The sequence below is a fragment of the Mobula birostris genome, chromosome 11 (assembly GCF_030028105.1).
Source record: "Mobula birostris isolate sMobBir1 chromosome 11, sMobBir1.hap1, whole genome shotgun sequence".
NCBI classification, from domain to species: domain Eukaryota; kingdom Metazoa; phylum Chordata; class Chondrichthyes; order Myliobatiformes; family Myliobatidae; genus Mobula; species Mobula birostris.
Window position 1 is genome coordinate 82,049,118 of NC_092380.1, and position 15,712 is coordinate 82,064,829.

Below are 15,712 nucleotides of genomic sequence, written 5' to 3' on the forward strand. Positions count from 1 at the left end.
CTACTTTTCCCAAACAGTAAGGCTGATCAAAACTGCACCTTACTACCCACCCCACCACACACCTACCACCACTTTATCATTTCCTGTCAGTCATATTATGTACACACTCCTGTACCTAGGACACTTTATGTACATAGAACCATAGAAACTACAGCACAGAAACAGGCCTTTGGCCCTTCTTGGCTGTGCCGAACCATTTTCTGCCTAGTCCCACTGACCTGCACACGGACCATATCCCTCCATACACCTCCCATCCATGTACCTGTCCAATTTATTCTTAAATGTTAAAAAAAAACCCGCATTTACCACCTTGTCTGGCAGCTCATTCCATACTCCCCCACTCTCTGTGTGAAGAAGCCCCCCCTAATGTTCCCTTTAAAATTTTCCCCCCTCATCCTTAACCCATGTCCTCTGGTTTTTTTCTCCCCTTGCCTCAGTGGAAAAAGCCTGCTTGCATTCACTCTATACCCATCATAATTTTATACACCTCTATCAAATCTCCCCTCATTCTTCTACGCTCCAGGGAATAAAGTCCTAACCTATTCAACCCTTCTCTGTAACTGAGTTTCTCAAGTCCTGGCAACAACCTTGTAAACCTTCTCTGCACTCTTTCAACCTTATTTATATCCTTCCTGTAATTTGGTGACCAAAACTGAACACAATACTCCAGATTCAGCCTCACCAATGCCTTATACAACCTCATCATAACATTCCAGCTCTTATACTCAATACTTCGATTAATAAAGGCCAATGTACCAAAATCCCTTACTCACTCTTCCTTCAGTTAGTCCTGACGAAGGGTCTCGGCCTGAAACGTCGACTGCACCTCTTCCTACAGATGCTGCTTGGCCTGCTGCGTTCACCAGCAACTTTGATGTGTGTTGCTTGAATTTCCAGCAATTGCAGAATTCCTGTTGTATGCAATGTACCAAAAGCTCTCTTTACGACCCTATCTACCTGTGACGCCACTTTTAGGGAATTTTGTATCTGTATTCCCAGATCCCTCTGTTCCACTGCACTCCTCAGTGCCTTACCATTAACCCTGTATGTTCTACCTTGGTTTGTCCTTCCAACGTGCAATACCTCACACTTGTCTGCATTAAACTCCATCTGCCATTTTTCAGCCCATTTTTCCGGCTGGTCCAAGTCCCTCTGCAGGCTCTGAAAACCTTCTTCGCTGTCTACTACACCTCCAATCTTTGTATCATCAGCAAATTTGCTGATCCAATTTACCACATTATCATTCAGATCATTGATATAGATGACAAATAACAATGGACCCAGCACTGATCCCTGTGGCACACCACTAGTCACAGGCCTCCGCTCAGAGAAGCAATTCTCTACTACCACTCTTTGGCTTCTTCCATTGAGCCAATGTCTGATCCAATTTATCACCTCTCCATGTATACCTAGCGACTGAATTTTCCTAACTAACCTCCCATGCGGGACCTTGTCAAAGGCCTTACTGAAGTCCATGTAGACAATATCCACCGCCTTCCCTTCATCCACTTTCCTGGTAACCTCCTCGAAAAACTCCAATAGATTGGTCAAACATGACCTGTCACGCACAAAGCCATGTTGACTCTCCCTAATAAGTCCCTGTCTATCCAAATGCTTGTAGATTCTGTATCTTAGTACTCCCTCCAATAACTTACCTACTACCGACGTTAAACTTACCGGCCTATAATTTCCCGGATTACTTTTCGATCCTTTTTTAAACAACGGAACAACATGAGCTACTCTCCAATCCTCCGGCACCTCACCTGTAGACAGCGACATTTTAAGTATTTCTGCCAGGGCCCCTGCAATTTCAACACCAGTCTCCTTCAAGGTCCGAGGGAACACCCTGTCAGGTCCTGGGGATTTATCCACTTTAATTTTCCTCAAGACAGCAAGCACCTCCTCCTTTTCGATCTGTACAGTTTCCATGATCTCACTACTTGTTTCCCCTAATTCCATAGACTTCATGCCAGTTTCCTTAGTAAATACAGACGCAAAAAACCTATTTAAGATCTCTCCCATTTCCTTTGATTCCGCACATAGCCGACCACTCTGATCTTCAAGAGGACCAATTTTATCCCTTACAATCCTTTTGCTCTTAATATACCTGTAAAAGCTCTTTGGATTATCCTTCACTTTGACTGTCAATGCAACCTCATGTCTTCTTTTAGCACTCCTAATTTCTTTCTTAAGTATTTTCTTGCACTTCTTATACTCCTCAAGCACCTTATTTACTCCCTGCTTCCTATACATGTCATACAACTCCCTCTTCTTCTTTATCAGAGTTGCAATATCCCTTGAGAACCAAGGTTCCTTATTCCTATTCACTTTGCCTTCAATCCTGATAGGAACATACAAATTCTGCACTCTCAAAATTTCTCCTTTGAAGGATTCCCACCTACCGATCACATCCCTGCCAGAGAACAACCTGTCCCAATCCACGCTTTTTAGATCCTTTCTCATTTCTTCAAATTTGGCCTTCTTCCAGTTAAGAACCTCAACCCTAGGACCAGATCTATCCTTGTCCATGATCAAGTTGAAACTAATGGTGTTATGATCACTGGAACCAAAGTGCTCTCCTACACAGACTTCCGTCACTTGTCCAAACAGGAGATCCAATATTGCATCCCCTCTAGTTGGTCCCTTTATATATTGATTTAGAAAACTTTCCTCAACACATTTTACAAACTCTAAACCATCTAGACCCCTAACAGTATGGGAGTCCCAATCAATATATGGAAAATTAAAATCCCCTACCACCACAACTTTATGTTTCCTGCAGTTGCTTGCTATTTCCCTGCAGATTTGCTCTTCCAATTCTCGTTGACTATTGGGTGGTCTGTAATACAATCTCACTAATGTGGCCATACCTTTCCTGTTTCTCAACTCCACCCATAAGGTCTCAGTAGACAAGCCCTCTAATCTGTCCTGCCTGAGCACTGCTGTAATATTTTCCTAACAAGCAATGCCACTCCCCCACCTTTCATTCCTCTGCCTCGATCACATCTGAAACATCGGAACCCTGGAATATTAAGCTGCCAGTCCTGCCCCTCCTGTAGCCAAGTTTCACTAATTGCTATAATGTCATAATTCCACGTGTCAATCCACGCCCTCAACTCATCCGCCTTCCCCGCAATACTCCTAGCATTGAAATATATACACCTCAGAAGATTTTTACCACCATTCACAACCTTTCTACTAGCGGATTTGCTTGAACTTTTAACATCATTTATTTTCACCCCAGCCACACTGTCAGCTCTGGCACTCTGGTTCCCATCCCCCTGCAAATCTAGTTTAAAGCCTCCCCAATAGCACTAACAAACCTCCCTGAAAGGATATTGGTCCCCCTGTAGTTCAAGTGTAACCCGTCTCTCTTGTACAGGTCCCACCTGCCCCAGAAGAGGTCCCAATTATCCTGAAATCTGAAACCCTGCCCCCTACGCCAGTTCCTCAGCCACTTGTTCATCCTCCAGAGCATCCTATTCCTACCCTCACTGGCACGTAGCACAGGTAGCAATCCTGAGATTACCACCCTCGAGGTCCTGCTTTTCAACTTCCTACCAAGCTCTCTATACTCACTATCCAGGACCTCCTCACTCTTCCTTGCTATGTCATTGGTACCGATGTGCACCACGACATCTGGCTGATCACCCTTCCACTTCAGAATGTTATGCAATCGATCAGAGACATCCTTGACCCTGGCACCTGGGAGGCAACTAACCATCCTGGATTCTCTGTCACGACCACAGAACCTCCTATCTGCACCTCTATCAAGTCCCCTATCACTACCACTCTCCTCTTTTCCTCCCTCCCTTCTGCACTGCAGAGCCAGACTCAGTGCCAGAGATCTGGCTACTGTAGCTTGTCCCAGGTAAGTCATCCCCCCGCCCCCCAACAGTATCCAATGTGATATACTTGTTGTTGAGGGGAATGGCCACAGGGGAACCCTGCTCTGCCTGCCCTTTCCTCTTCCCTCGCCTGACAGTGACCCAATTTCCTGTCCTCTGCTCCTCTGGCGTAACTACCTCCCTGTAGCTACTATCTATAATCTCCTCATTCTCCCGAATGATCCGCAGGTCATCCAGCTCCTGCTCCAGTTCCCTAACGCGGTTTGTTAGGAGCTGCAGCTGGATGCACTTCTTGCAGGAGTCATTGTCAGGGACACTGGAGGGCTCCCTGACTTCCCACATCCTGCAAGAGGTGCATTCCAACATCCTGCCTGGCATTCTCTCTACTCTAAACTATCTGAACAAAAAAAAACTTACCAGAAGCTACCCTGGCTTCTGCCAGGTTACATGTAATCAATCTATGTATAAATGCTATCTTATGTTTTATATTTGTGATGTTTCTTATTATAGTGTTATCTTAACATGTTTCTTATCTGCTTCATTGGATCTGGAGTACCAATTATTTTGTTCTCTTTTACACTTGTGTACTGGAAATTACATTAAACAATCTGGATACTTGGATTTGTTCTCACAGAAAGGGCAAATTATTAGTTTGAAACTCATGCTTTTGGGATGTGGGTGTAAACAGGACTATTCAGTTACAAGGAGTTCGTGCAAACTCCACACAAACAGCACCGGAGGTTGGGATGAAACTGGATGGATGAAGCTGTGAGGGTTCAGCTAAACTAATTTACCACTTTAACACTTAAGCCACTGTACTGTGCTATCCAGTGTAATCCCCTTGTGTAGCTTAAATTGTTATTACAAAAATCAATGAAAGATTATTGAAATCTTTTCTTAAATGCAAGTTATAAGTTGATGATTATTAGAAAGTTGTAGGGATGCTTACAGTTGTGGATAACATATGGACAATGATGGGGTTTGTTGCTAGGAAGCACTTGGCTTGTTTAGGACACCCATCCATGTGTAACTGTGGGTGGGGAGGGAGGATAGTCAGTATAAAGAGATGGAGGGAGTGAAGTGGCCAATAGGTGATTGGTGGATCAAGCTGTGGTGAAGGATGTCAGTTGTGGAGTTGAGACAGGGATAGGTGGAGGCAGGCAAAAAAAAGGCATGGAACTGCGGTTGGGGGTTGGGTGGTGGGCGGTGAAAGCTCGGAGGGTGATAAGCAGGAGTGTAAAAGTTACCAGTGCTGGAATCCGATAAGGAAGGTGATAGTGGAAACCATTAGGATGAGAGCTGGGAGGGGTGAAATCTAGTGGATAAAATGTATGGGTAATATGTGGATGAAACCAGGAGGGCAATGAAAATGGATGACGGGAGCTGAAGGGGAATATGGAAAAAGGATTGGGAAAAAGCGGATTGGAAGGAGAGACAGAGAGGAGATAACACATGAGGTAAGGGTACTGGGAAATATAATGTTCATAATATTATGTTTTAAACTACCCTGGTGGAATATGTGATGTTGTTCCTTGGGTTTGCAACACTTCCTATTTAGTCTGGGTGGTATGGACACTGAATGTTCCAATTTAAAGTAACCTTTATTTATCTCATTATTGTTAGAGGTACAGTGCAAAGCTTCCATACTATCCGTACAAATCAATTCATAACAACATTCAATTGAGGTCATACAAGGTAAAACAAAGAGCAGAATAAAGTGCAAACAATAAGGTGTAAATACCTCCTGGTAATTCCCCACTCTCTCCTTCTGGCCCATCAATCCTTCCATTTTTGTTTTCCTTTCCATAACCCTCTCCAGCCCCCTCCCCCAAATCATTTTTATCCTGCTAATGGTTCCATCCACCCACTACCCATATACACAACCCAATGGGTTCCACCTCCATCTGCCTTCGCTTCTCCCTGAATGGTTCCTATTATCAATTTATCATCAGATTCCAGAAATTGCTTATCACACTTCAGCAGCTGTCTCAACCTTCACCCCCACCAACTCCCACCTGCTTTTTTACCTGCATCCATCTTCCATCTCCATCTGCCCCGTCATCCTTCACCCCTCCTCCATCTCATCATTTCCTGGCCCTTGTCTCACCACTTCTGGATCAGCAAGTTTGCTGATGATACAAAGATTGGAGGTGTAGTAGACAGTGAGGAAGGTTTTCAGAGCCTGCAGAGGGACTTGGACCAGCTGGAAAAATGGGCTAAAAAATGGCAGATGGAGTTTAATACTGACAAGTGTGAGGTATTGCACGTTGGAAGGACAAACCAACGTAGAACATACAGGGTTAATGGTAAGGCACTGAGGAGTGCAGTGGAACAGAGTGATCTGGGAATACAGATACAAAATTCCCTAAAAGTGGCGTCACAGTTAGATAGGGTCGTAAAGAGAGCTTTTGGTACATTGCCCTTTATTAATCAAAGTATTGAGTATAAGAGCTGGAATGTTATGATGAGGTTGTATAAGGCATTGGTGAGGCCAAATCTGGAGTACTGTGTTCAGTTTTGGTCACCAAATTACAGGAAGGATATAAATAAGGTTGAAAGAGTGCAGAGAAGGTTTACAAGGATGTTGCCGGGACTTGAGAAACTCAGTTACAGAGAAAGGTTGAATAGGTTGGGACTTTATTCCCTGAAGCGTAGAAGAATGAGGGGAGATTTGATAGAGGTATATAAAATTATGATGAGTATAGATAGAGTGAATGCAAGCAGGCTTTTTCCACTGAGGCAAGGGGAGAAAAAAACCAGAGGACATGGGTTTAGGGTGAGGGGGGAAAAGTTTAAAGAGAACATTGGAGGGGCTTCTTCACACAGAGAGTGGTGGGAGTATGGAATGAGCTGCCAGACGAGGTGGTAAATGCAGGTTCTTTTTTAACATTTAAGAATAAATTGGACAGATACATGGATGGGAGGTGTATGGAGGGATATGGTCCGTGTGCAGGTCAGTAGGACTAGGCAGAAAATAGTTCGGCACAGCCAAGAAGGGCCAAAAGGCCTGTTTCTGTGCTGTAGTTTCTATGGTTTCTATGGTTTCTTCTTCTTGGAAAGTTTAATGGTGGTTGGCAGACCAACACAAGGTGCATTACTACCACGTACTTAGGTGGAGTATGGAGCAAAGCTACAGGAGGTATACCCACCAAAATCCCAACACCTTCTCCCCAAAAAAAACCTCAACTAATATCAAAAAACCTATTGCTTTTTATAATGTCAATTATGCAGTCATATACATTACAAAGGTGGTGATATCCTAACAAACTTTCCATGTTAAACTGTTTGTCCCAAAGATTTCATAGGAACTGCATTCAAACAATATACTGTATGATACACTGTTTCTTGACGTGTTTTCCCGACAAATGCCCATATCATACATAATAGTTCTGAACAGGGAATAATTCAACTTAGTATGTTCAATATGTACACGTATAAGTGGAAACGATCGGCGTTTCGGGCCGGAACCCTTCGTCAGGACTGTAGGGGGAAGGGGCAGAGGCCCTATAAAGAAAGTAGGGGGAGGGTGGGAAGGAGAAGGCTGGTAGGTTCCAGGTGAAAAACCAGTAAGGGGAAAGATAAGGTGGTGGTGGAGGGGAAGCAGGGAGGGGATAGGCAAGAAAGGTGAAGAAGGAATAGGGGAAAACACAATGGGTAGTACAAGGAGGCAGAACCATGAGGGAGGTGATAGGCAGCTGGGGGAGGGGGCAGAGTGAAATAGGGATAGAGGAAGGGAGAGGGAGGGAATTACCGGAAGTTGGAGAATTCTATGTTCATACCAAGGGGCTGGAGACTACCTAGACAGTATATGAGGTCGAAACGTTGACTCATCGTTTCCACGGATGCTGCCCGACCTGCTGAGTTCCTCCAGCGTGTTATGAGTGTTGCTTTGACCCCAGCATCTGCAGAGTATTTTGTTTGTAGACGTACAACTTCTTCCCTCCTTTTACACCCATTCCCCAGTTCAGTTCCCATCATCATCTGAGTTTTGTATAAAAGCTGTCCTTTTTTTCCCCAATTCTGGTGCCACAGTGATCAAATAAGCATTTAAATCACATTCAACTCCCCTTTATCAAAGGCACCACTACATTTACTTCCTTAATTTTTAAGACGTATGAGCTGAACAAGCCTTGTGGCCCATCGAGTCTGCTCCACCATTTCATCATGACTGATCCATTTTCTTCTCAGCCCCAATCTACCATCTTCTTCCCGTATCCCTTCATGGCCTGATTAGTCAAGAATCTATTAACCTCTGCCTTCAATATACCCAATGACTTGGCTTCCACAGCTGCCTATGGCAATGAATTCCACAGATTCACCAATCTCTGGCTAAAGAAATTCCTCTTCACCTCCATTCTAAATGGGCATCCCTCTATTCTGAGGCTGTGTCCTCTGGTCTTATACTCCCCACCAGAGAAAACATTCTCGCCAAATCTACTCTATCGAGGCCTTTCAACATTTGATAGGCTTCAATGAGAAGGCCCTCATTCTTCTGAATTCTTCTGGCCCACAGCCATCACACGTTTTTCATATGACGAGCTTTTCAATCTCAGAATCATTTTCGTGAACCTCCTTTGAACCCTCTCCAATTTATGCACATCCTTTCCAAAGCTACGTACAATACCCCAAATGAGGCCCTATGAAGTCTTAACATTAGATCCTTGCTTTTATATTCTCATCCTCTGTCAATGAATGCTAACATTGCATTTGCCTTCCTCACCCCTGACTCAGCCTGCAAATTAACCTTTAGGGAATTCTGCATGAGAATTCCCTTGCCTTTTGCACCTCAGATTTTTGAATTTTCTCTCCATTTAGAAAGTAGTCTAAGTTTTTATTTCTTCTACCAAAGTGCATAACCATACAATTCTCAACACTGTAGTCCATTTGACACTTCTTGCCCTTTCTCTAATCTAAGTCCTTCTGTAGCCTCTCCACTTCCTCAAATCTAACTGCTCCTCCAACTATCTTTGTATCGTCCAAAACTTGGCCACAAAGCCATCAATTCATTCATCCAAATCATTGACATGAAATGTAAAAAGAACTGATCCCAACACACAATGCTGTGGAACACTAGTAACCGGCAGCCAACCAGAAAAGGCTCACTTTATTCCCCCACTTTGCCTCCCACCAATCAGCCAATGCTTCCTCGATGCTAGTATCTTTCCTATAACACCATGGGCTCTTAACTTGTTAAGCACCTTGTTAAATGTCTTCTGAAAATCCAAGCACACAACATCCACCAATTCTCCCTTGTCTATCCTGCTTACTATTTCTTCAAAAAAATTCCAACTGATTTGTCAAGCAAGGTTTTCCCTTTAGGAACCTATGCTGGCTTCAGCCTATTTTTATCATTTGCCTCCAAGTACACCAAAACCACATTCTTAACAATCGACTCCAACATCTCACTCACTGAGGTCAGACTAACTCGCCCAAAATTTCCTTTTTTCTGCCTCTCTCCCTTCTTGAAGGGTGGAGTAACATCTACAATTTTACAGTCTTCTGGAACCATTCCAAAATCCATTGATCCTTGAAATATCGCTACTAATGCCTCCATAATCTCTTCAGTTACCTCCTTCAGAACCCTGGGAGTGGACCATGCAGTCCAGGTGCCTTGCATATCTACCTTCAGACCTTTGTTTCTCAAGCACCTTCTCCCTAGTAGTGGCAACTTCACTCACTTCTGTCCCCTGACACTTTTGAACCTCTGGCATACATCTAGAGTCTTCAACAGTGAAGACTGACGCAAAATACTTATTTAGTTCTTCCACTATTTCCTTGTCCCCCATTACTACCTCTCCAGCATCATCTCCCAGTGGTCTGATATCTGTTCTTGTCTCTCTTTTAAGTGATTATTTGGCTTGAATGCCTGCCAACTCGTTTCCTTCAACCATGAAGGAACCCATGAGAAATGGATACACAAGCCAAAATCCTGCAGCCTCAACAGATGTTGTCCAATCTCAAGCAGAATGTCCGGCCTACCATTTGAAATACCTTTTTTTAAATAGATGTTAAAACCAGGAATAAATTAGAGCTCAGAAGGAGATAATCAGGGCATACTTCTTTGACCCATTCCAGGGCTAAAATGATTGCAGCCTCAGATGTAAATACCGATACTTTGATAATCTTTTCTTAACAGAACCTGAAACTTTGGAAAATAAACAGAAACACCTGAATGACCTGTCACTGGATCATTTGAACCATCTGTGTATATATGCAAGAAGCCATAATACCTCTGCCCTGTACATATTGCTGTGTCACTGATATATAATCAGCCTCTGTCTTGATCTTTTCTTAAAGGTTTAAATCAACCACAGGCAAAGGGACAACCATGGAGGGGTGACAGAAAGGGGTACACTGGGACCATATTCCACATCAAACAACCCAAGATTGTGTCCATTCATTTCCCATCCACCCAAAACTGAAGACATTATGAAAGGAGTGGTCTCAGCACTCTACTAATGTTGCCATTATTGAAAGTTTATGTCCTCTTACATTCCCGTCTCACGCCCTCCCTGACTCTGCCTCATAGCCGATAACTGCCTTCTGCATTCTCTGTCTTGATACAGGGTCTTGACCTGAAATGTTCAACTGGCCTTTTTTCCCCTACAAATGGTGCCTGACCTCACTGAACCGCCCCTGGCACCTCACTCCCCCCCCCCACACACACACACACAAATTACAGTATCATGCTCATGTTTCCCTTTGCTATCTTCTCCCTCACCTTCTCTCTTGCCAGCTCTCATACAGGATTTCCACCCAAAGCTTCGACAGAACTCACCCCACCCTCCTCTGCTGCTCATCCCACTGAGTTCCTTTAGCAGACAGTCTGTAGCTCAAACTAGGAAATAATTGCAGTACCAGGAACAATAAGCTTAACTTATAAAACGTAAAAGAAAGACAAAACATGTTTATTTTCTTCTTCTAGAAATGTTTAACGGCAGTTGGCAGACCAACACAAGGTGCATTACTGCCATCTACTGAGCATCATTCATGCACACCAAATACTATTCTTCCAGAAAGTCTTCCTACACCATCCCTTTCACATTTGTGTCACTACAACCTCACATAGTACTGTGAGCATTAAAATCCCCTGACCATTGGCTAACAAACTTCTAGCATTTCATTGTAGGATGAAAAAAGAGAAAGAAAAAAATAACAACTGCTCTCCGTCAATTAGCTAACAAATTTCTAGCATTCCATTGTAAGAAAGAAAAAGAAAAAACATAAACAATCCTTCTTTGAATTCTGAATATTTATTCCTCCTTGTAAAGCACCATCAATAACTTCTGGAATTAACACTTTTATCTCCAGATGTTTTTCTGCAGCTTTTAACTTCGTTTTCTGTCCCTTTAGTTTGTGCTGTACAATTTACCACATCTGACATGAAAGCAACAAAATTAGTTTATCGACAACTAATGAATTCTTTGCTATAAAATCATGCATTTTACACACTGATTTAATCTATCTGTATTCTTGATATTAATTGGTCTCATTAACACTGTTTTCTCTACTTTCTGTAAAGCCTCTGCATATGAAATAGCCACTTCCACCTGAACAGCTGCCCTTCTATAGCTTTCTTGTATACAGGACACCCTGCATAAGCAGAGCCATCTTTCCCTCCACCACTGTTAAATTTTAGCTTAATGTCTTCTCTACAATTACCACAATCATGTTCTCCATCACATCTACAACACTTTTTACCCCTGAACATTGCTGCTACATAACCGAACTTCTAGAACTGACAACCTCTCATAGAGAGTAGAACAGACTAGAACCATACAACTCATATAGCCTAAATTAACCCTATCTGGCAACTTTTTTTTTCATCAAATTTAATCAACACCGATAAATTATCTGTTCTTATTCCACCACGAAACCCTTTAAAAAGTTTAGCATCTGCAACTTTTCCCCCAACTAAATTAGTTTAATTTGGCCCATGAAAACATCTAGATGCACTTCTGTGATTACTCCCCAAAGCCATGGTCGTTCAATATAATTCCTTGGTACCACCCTCCTTCCTTCCTCCCACAGCTTTTAACCCTAAAGCTTTCTCGTGTTGCTCACTAACTTTACAAAACACAAAGAGCGAGTGCTCCATCTCTTTGAGGTCTTAAACAGCATCTCCTAATTATTTTCAAATCTTTGATTGGATTCATATCAGAAACCGGACTCTTCCTTCCTTATTTTATTTAAATCCTGTGTACTGCTCTCACTAGACGATAAACCACTACAATCCACATTCGCCGCTTATTTTCACGTTCCCCAGAAACCTGCCATTCGCCGTCCTCCATACAACTTCAATCACCCAATACCATCTCCCATTCGCTACTTCCGTTTTTATCATCACTTCCTGACATTTCTACCCCACCATCCTCGACAGAAACTCTCTATTCAACTACCCTCTCATTTCTTTTTTTAAAAAAAACACCATTTAGTCAAATAAAGGGTATCGTAACTTAATAAACTTCGCCTCTGGATGTCATCTTGCGCGTTTTTCTTCCTAGACTGAACGGCGCAAGCCCAGCTTGCTTTTGCTGTCCTCCGTTATGCCTTAGAGATTTTTTCTAAACCGAACAGTTGATATATTTTGAAATAAAATTAGGTATATTAAGGGGAAAAAAGTATTTTTTAAAATATTAACGGCCGCTGGTCTGCTGAGAGCAGCTTTGCGGAACGGCGGCGCGGTGCGGACAGGTGGGCCTCGGGGTCCTGGACTGGTGGCTGCAAGTGCGTGCCCTCTGCGCGCTCCCGCTCCTCAGTCTCGGTGTGCTGTCGCGCGGAGAGAGCTCCGGTCGCGTCTCTTTCCATTTTCTCCGTTTCAACAAAAGTCGGAACTTTTTCCCCCTCCCGAGCCCGTTTCCTTTCCTTTTTAGTTTACATATTTTTCTTTAAGAAAAATTAAATCGTGTTCCATTCACAAAGAGAAAGAGGGGAAAATGCCAGCAGCTACCGCCACAAAAGCGGCCGAATCCCGATCCTCTTCCGCCGCCGGAGCCGAGGCCGCCGCCGCCGCTGCTGCGGTGAGTCTCCAGGCCGGGCAGGGGCAGGCGGCGCACCCGCAGAATGAGGCACTCAGGCAGGTTCTCAATGTCATCGACAAGAAAGTGCGCAACATGGAGAAGAAGAAGGTAAGAGATACTTGGGGAGAGGGCAATGGGACCGAGAGACTGGGGTGGGGGAGAGCTGGCTACCGGCCAGCTGCCATTTGCTGAACGTGGACATGCGGGAGGCCTTGTGGTGGAACCATAAACCCCTGAGAGAAGGTGTCTGCTCGAGAATCTCCTTTGCCTTCTGAAGTGGTTATGGCGAACGACAGAGGGGGTGGGGTGTGGAGTAACTGATATGGACATGAAATGGAAGTCGGCTGCATCGTGGTAACTTTAACATGTGCCTGCTGGCTTTTGCTGTCCTTTTCAGGACATTTATTCAAATTGAGGTTTACCTTGTCATTTGCTTTATTTCAATTTGCTATTTGTATGCTTTGTACTTAAAATTGTGATTTTTTTGTTCAATTTTAGATTGATAAGCTGGCCAACATATCTCAAAGGACATTGTAAACAAAATATTGCTAATATTGGAGAGCTATATGTTGTCATCTTTCCCCACTCAGCTTTCAAACTTTTACATAGTTGTGCCTCAGTGCTAAGTTTGGATGCCGCCCCATTTTACGAGAAGGCGGAATCAGTCCAATATTGAAGGGAAATGAGCCTTATCAGAAACTATCTTTCTGATAAGATGTTAAGTATCGCTTTGCTTTATTCGGAGAAATGTAATGCAATTCTGATGCCAACATTTACCTCTGAACAAATCGTTGTGACATTTATCTTGGATTGCTGTTTTAGTATTTGCTTTATGCAAATTAACTGGCGTTAATCTGTAAGGAAACATCAACTACACTTACTGGTTGTGAAATGCATTGTGACAGACCAAATTTGTACAAAGGTACTATTTTAGTGTCAAAATCTAAACCACAAAAGTTAATTTTTTTTATTTCAAAATATACTTTATTCAAAAATAAATATATACAATAAACCATTCAATAACTTTTCATCCTTTACATACGTTTCCATTATACTCAGTACATATCCGTATTTATAGCCACCCACGTGGCACTCCAGTAGTTCAGCTTACCATATCATTGTTGAGGGGTATACTCCCCGCCCACCGACCCCTCCCACTCCCACGGGTGGAGAAACCTATACTGTGGTCCTTCCCCACCGGGCCCTTGCAGTGGCTGCACCGGGTTTCAGTGCGTCCCTCAGCACGTACTCCTGCAGCCGAGAATGTGCCAGTCGGCAGCATTCTCCCATGGACATCTCCATGTACTGGTAGATCATCAAGTTTCGGGCCGACCAAAGAGCGTCTTTCACCGAGTTGATGATCTGCCAGCAGCACCGGATGTTGGTCTCCGTGTGCGTCCCCGGGAACAGCCCGTAGATCAGAGAGTCCTCTGTTATGCAGCTGCTGGGGATAAAACGTGACACTAGCTGGTCCATCCTCCTCCACACCCTCTTTGCGAACTGGCAGTGTGCAAAGAGGTGGGTCACAGACTCTTCCTCACTGCAGTCCCTCTGTGGGCAGTGGGGTACGGAGACGACGTTCTGGGCGTACAGGAGGGCTCTGACTGGGAGGGCCCCTCTCACCGCCAACCAGGCGAGGTCTTGGTGCCTGTTGGTGAGATCTGGCGATGAGGCATTTTGCCAGGTGAACTGGACAGTCTGCTCAGGGAACCACCCCACTGTGTCCATCACGTCCTTCTCCTGCAGTGCCTGCAGGACACTACATGCCGACCACTGCCTGATGGCCCTGTGATCAAAGGCGTTCTCCTGGAATTGTGACTGTAAAATAACAATGTTAAATGGAGTTAGTTTGTTGATAACAGGGGCACCACAGTAACGTAATACTTAGCACAACACTTTACAGTACCAGCGACCTGGGTTCATTTCCTGCTGCTGCCTGTAAGGTGTTTGTACGTTTTCTCCCCGTGACCACATGCGTTTCTTCCCACAGTCCAAAGATACACCATTTGGTAGGCTAATTGGTCATTGAAAATTGTGCCGTGATGAGGCTAGGATTAAATCATGGCTGATGCAATTTTCTTCTCAGCCCCGATCTCCTGTCTTCTTCCCTTATCCCTTCATTCTCCGGCCAATCAAAAATCTTGACCTCTGCCTTAAATATACAGTGCCTATAAAAAGTGTTCTCTCCCCACCCCCCACACCCTCGGAAGTTTTTTGTTTGTTTTGCAACATTGAATCACAGTGGATTTAATTTGGCTTTTTTGATACTGATAACAGAAAAAACTCTTTCATGTCAGTATCGCAGTGGAGTCAAGGGAATTGCAGAGGCATGAGAGAGGAGCTTACCCAGGTGGATTGGAGGAGGATACTGGCGGGGATGATGGCAGAGCAGAAATGGTTGAAGTTTCTGGGAATAGTTCACAAGGCGCAGGATGAATATGTCCCACAGAAGGAGTAGTTCTCAACTGGCAGCGGTGGGCAACTGTGGCTGACAGGACAAGTTAAGGACTGCATTAAAGCCAAGGAAAGGGCATATAAGGTAGCAAAAGTGAGTGGGACGTTTTTAAAATTCAACAAAAGGCAAATAAAAAGCTATAAGAAGGGAAAAGTTGAAATATGAGGGCAATCTAACCAATAATGTCAAGCAGGATACCGAAAGATTTTTTCATTTATGTAAGTAGTAAAAGGAAGGTGAGAGTTGATATTGGGCCACTGGAAAATGACGCTGGTGACGTAGTAAGGGGGAAACAAAGAAATGGCAGATGAAAATAGGTACTTTGCATCAGTCTTCACTGTGGAAGACACCAATAGTGTGCCAGAGGTCTTTGACTGTCAGGGAGCAGG

At 43.8% G+C, this 15,712-nt stretch overlaps 1 protein-coding gene across 1 annotated transcript in view; it reads left to right on the forward strand.

The window, feature by feature from the left end:
- Positions 1-12,594: 12,594 nt before the first annotated feature.
- caprin1b (cell cycle associated protein 1b) overlaps positions 12,595-15,712 on the forward strand; it is a 102,459-nt gene continuing 99,341 nt past the window's right edge. The window contains exon 1 of the mRNA XM_072272654.1: positions 12,595-12,976. Within this exon, the coding sequence (XP_072128755.1) occupies positions 12,785-12,976 (192 nt within the window). The 5' untranslated portion in view covers positions 12,595-12,784. The remainder of the gene's footprint in view (positions 12,977-15,712) is intronic.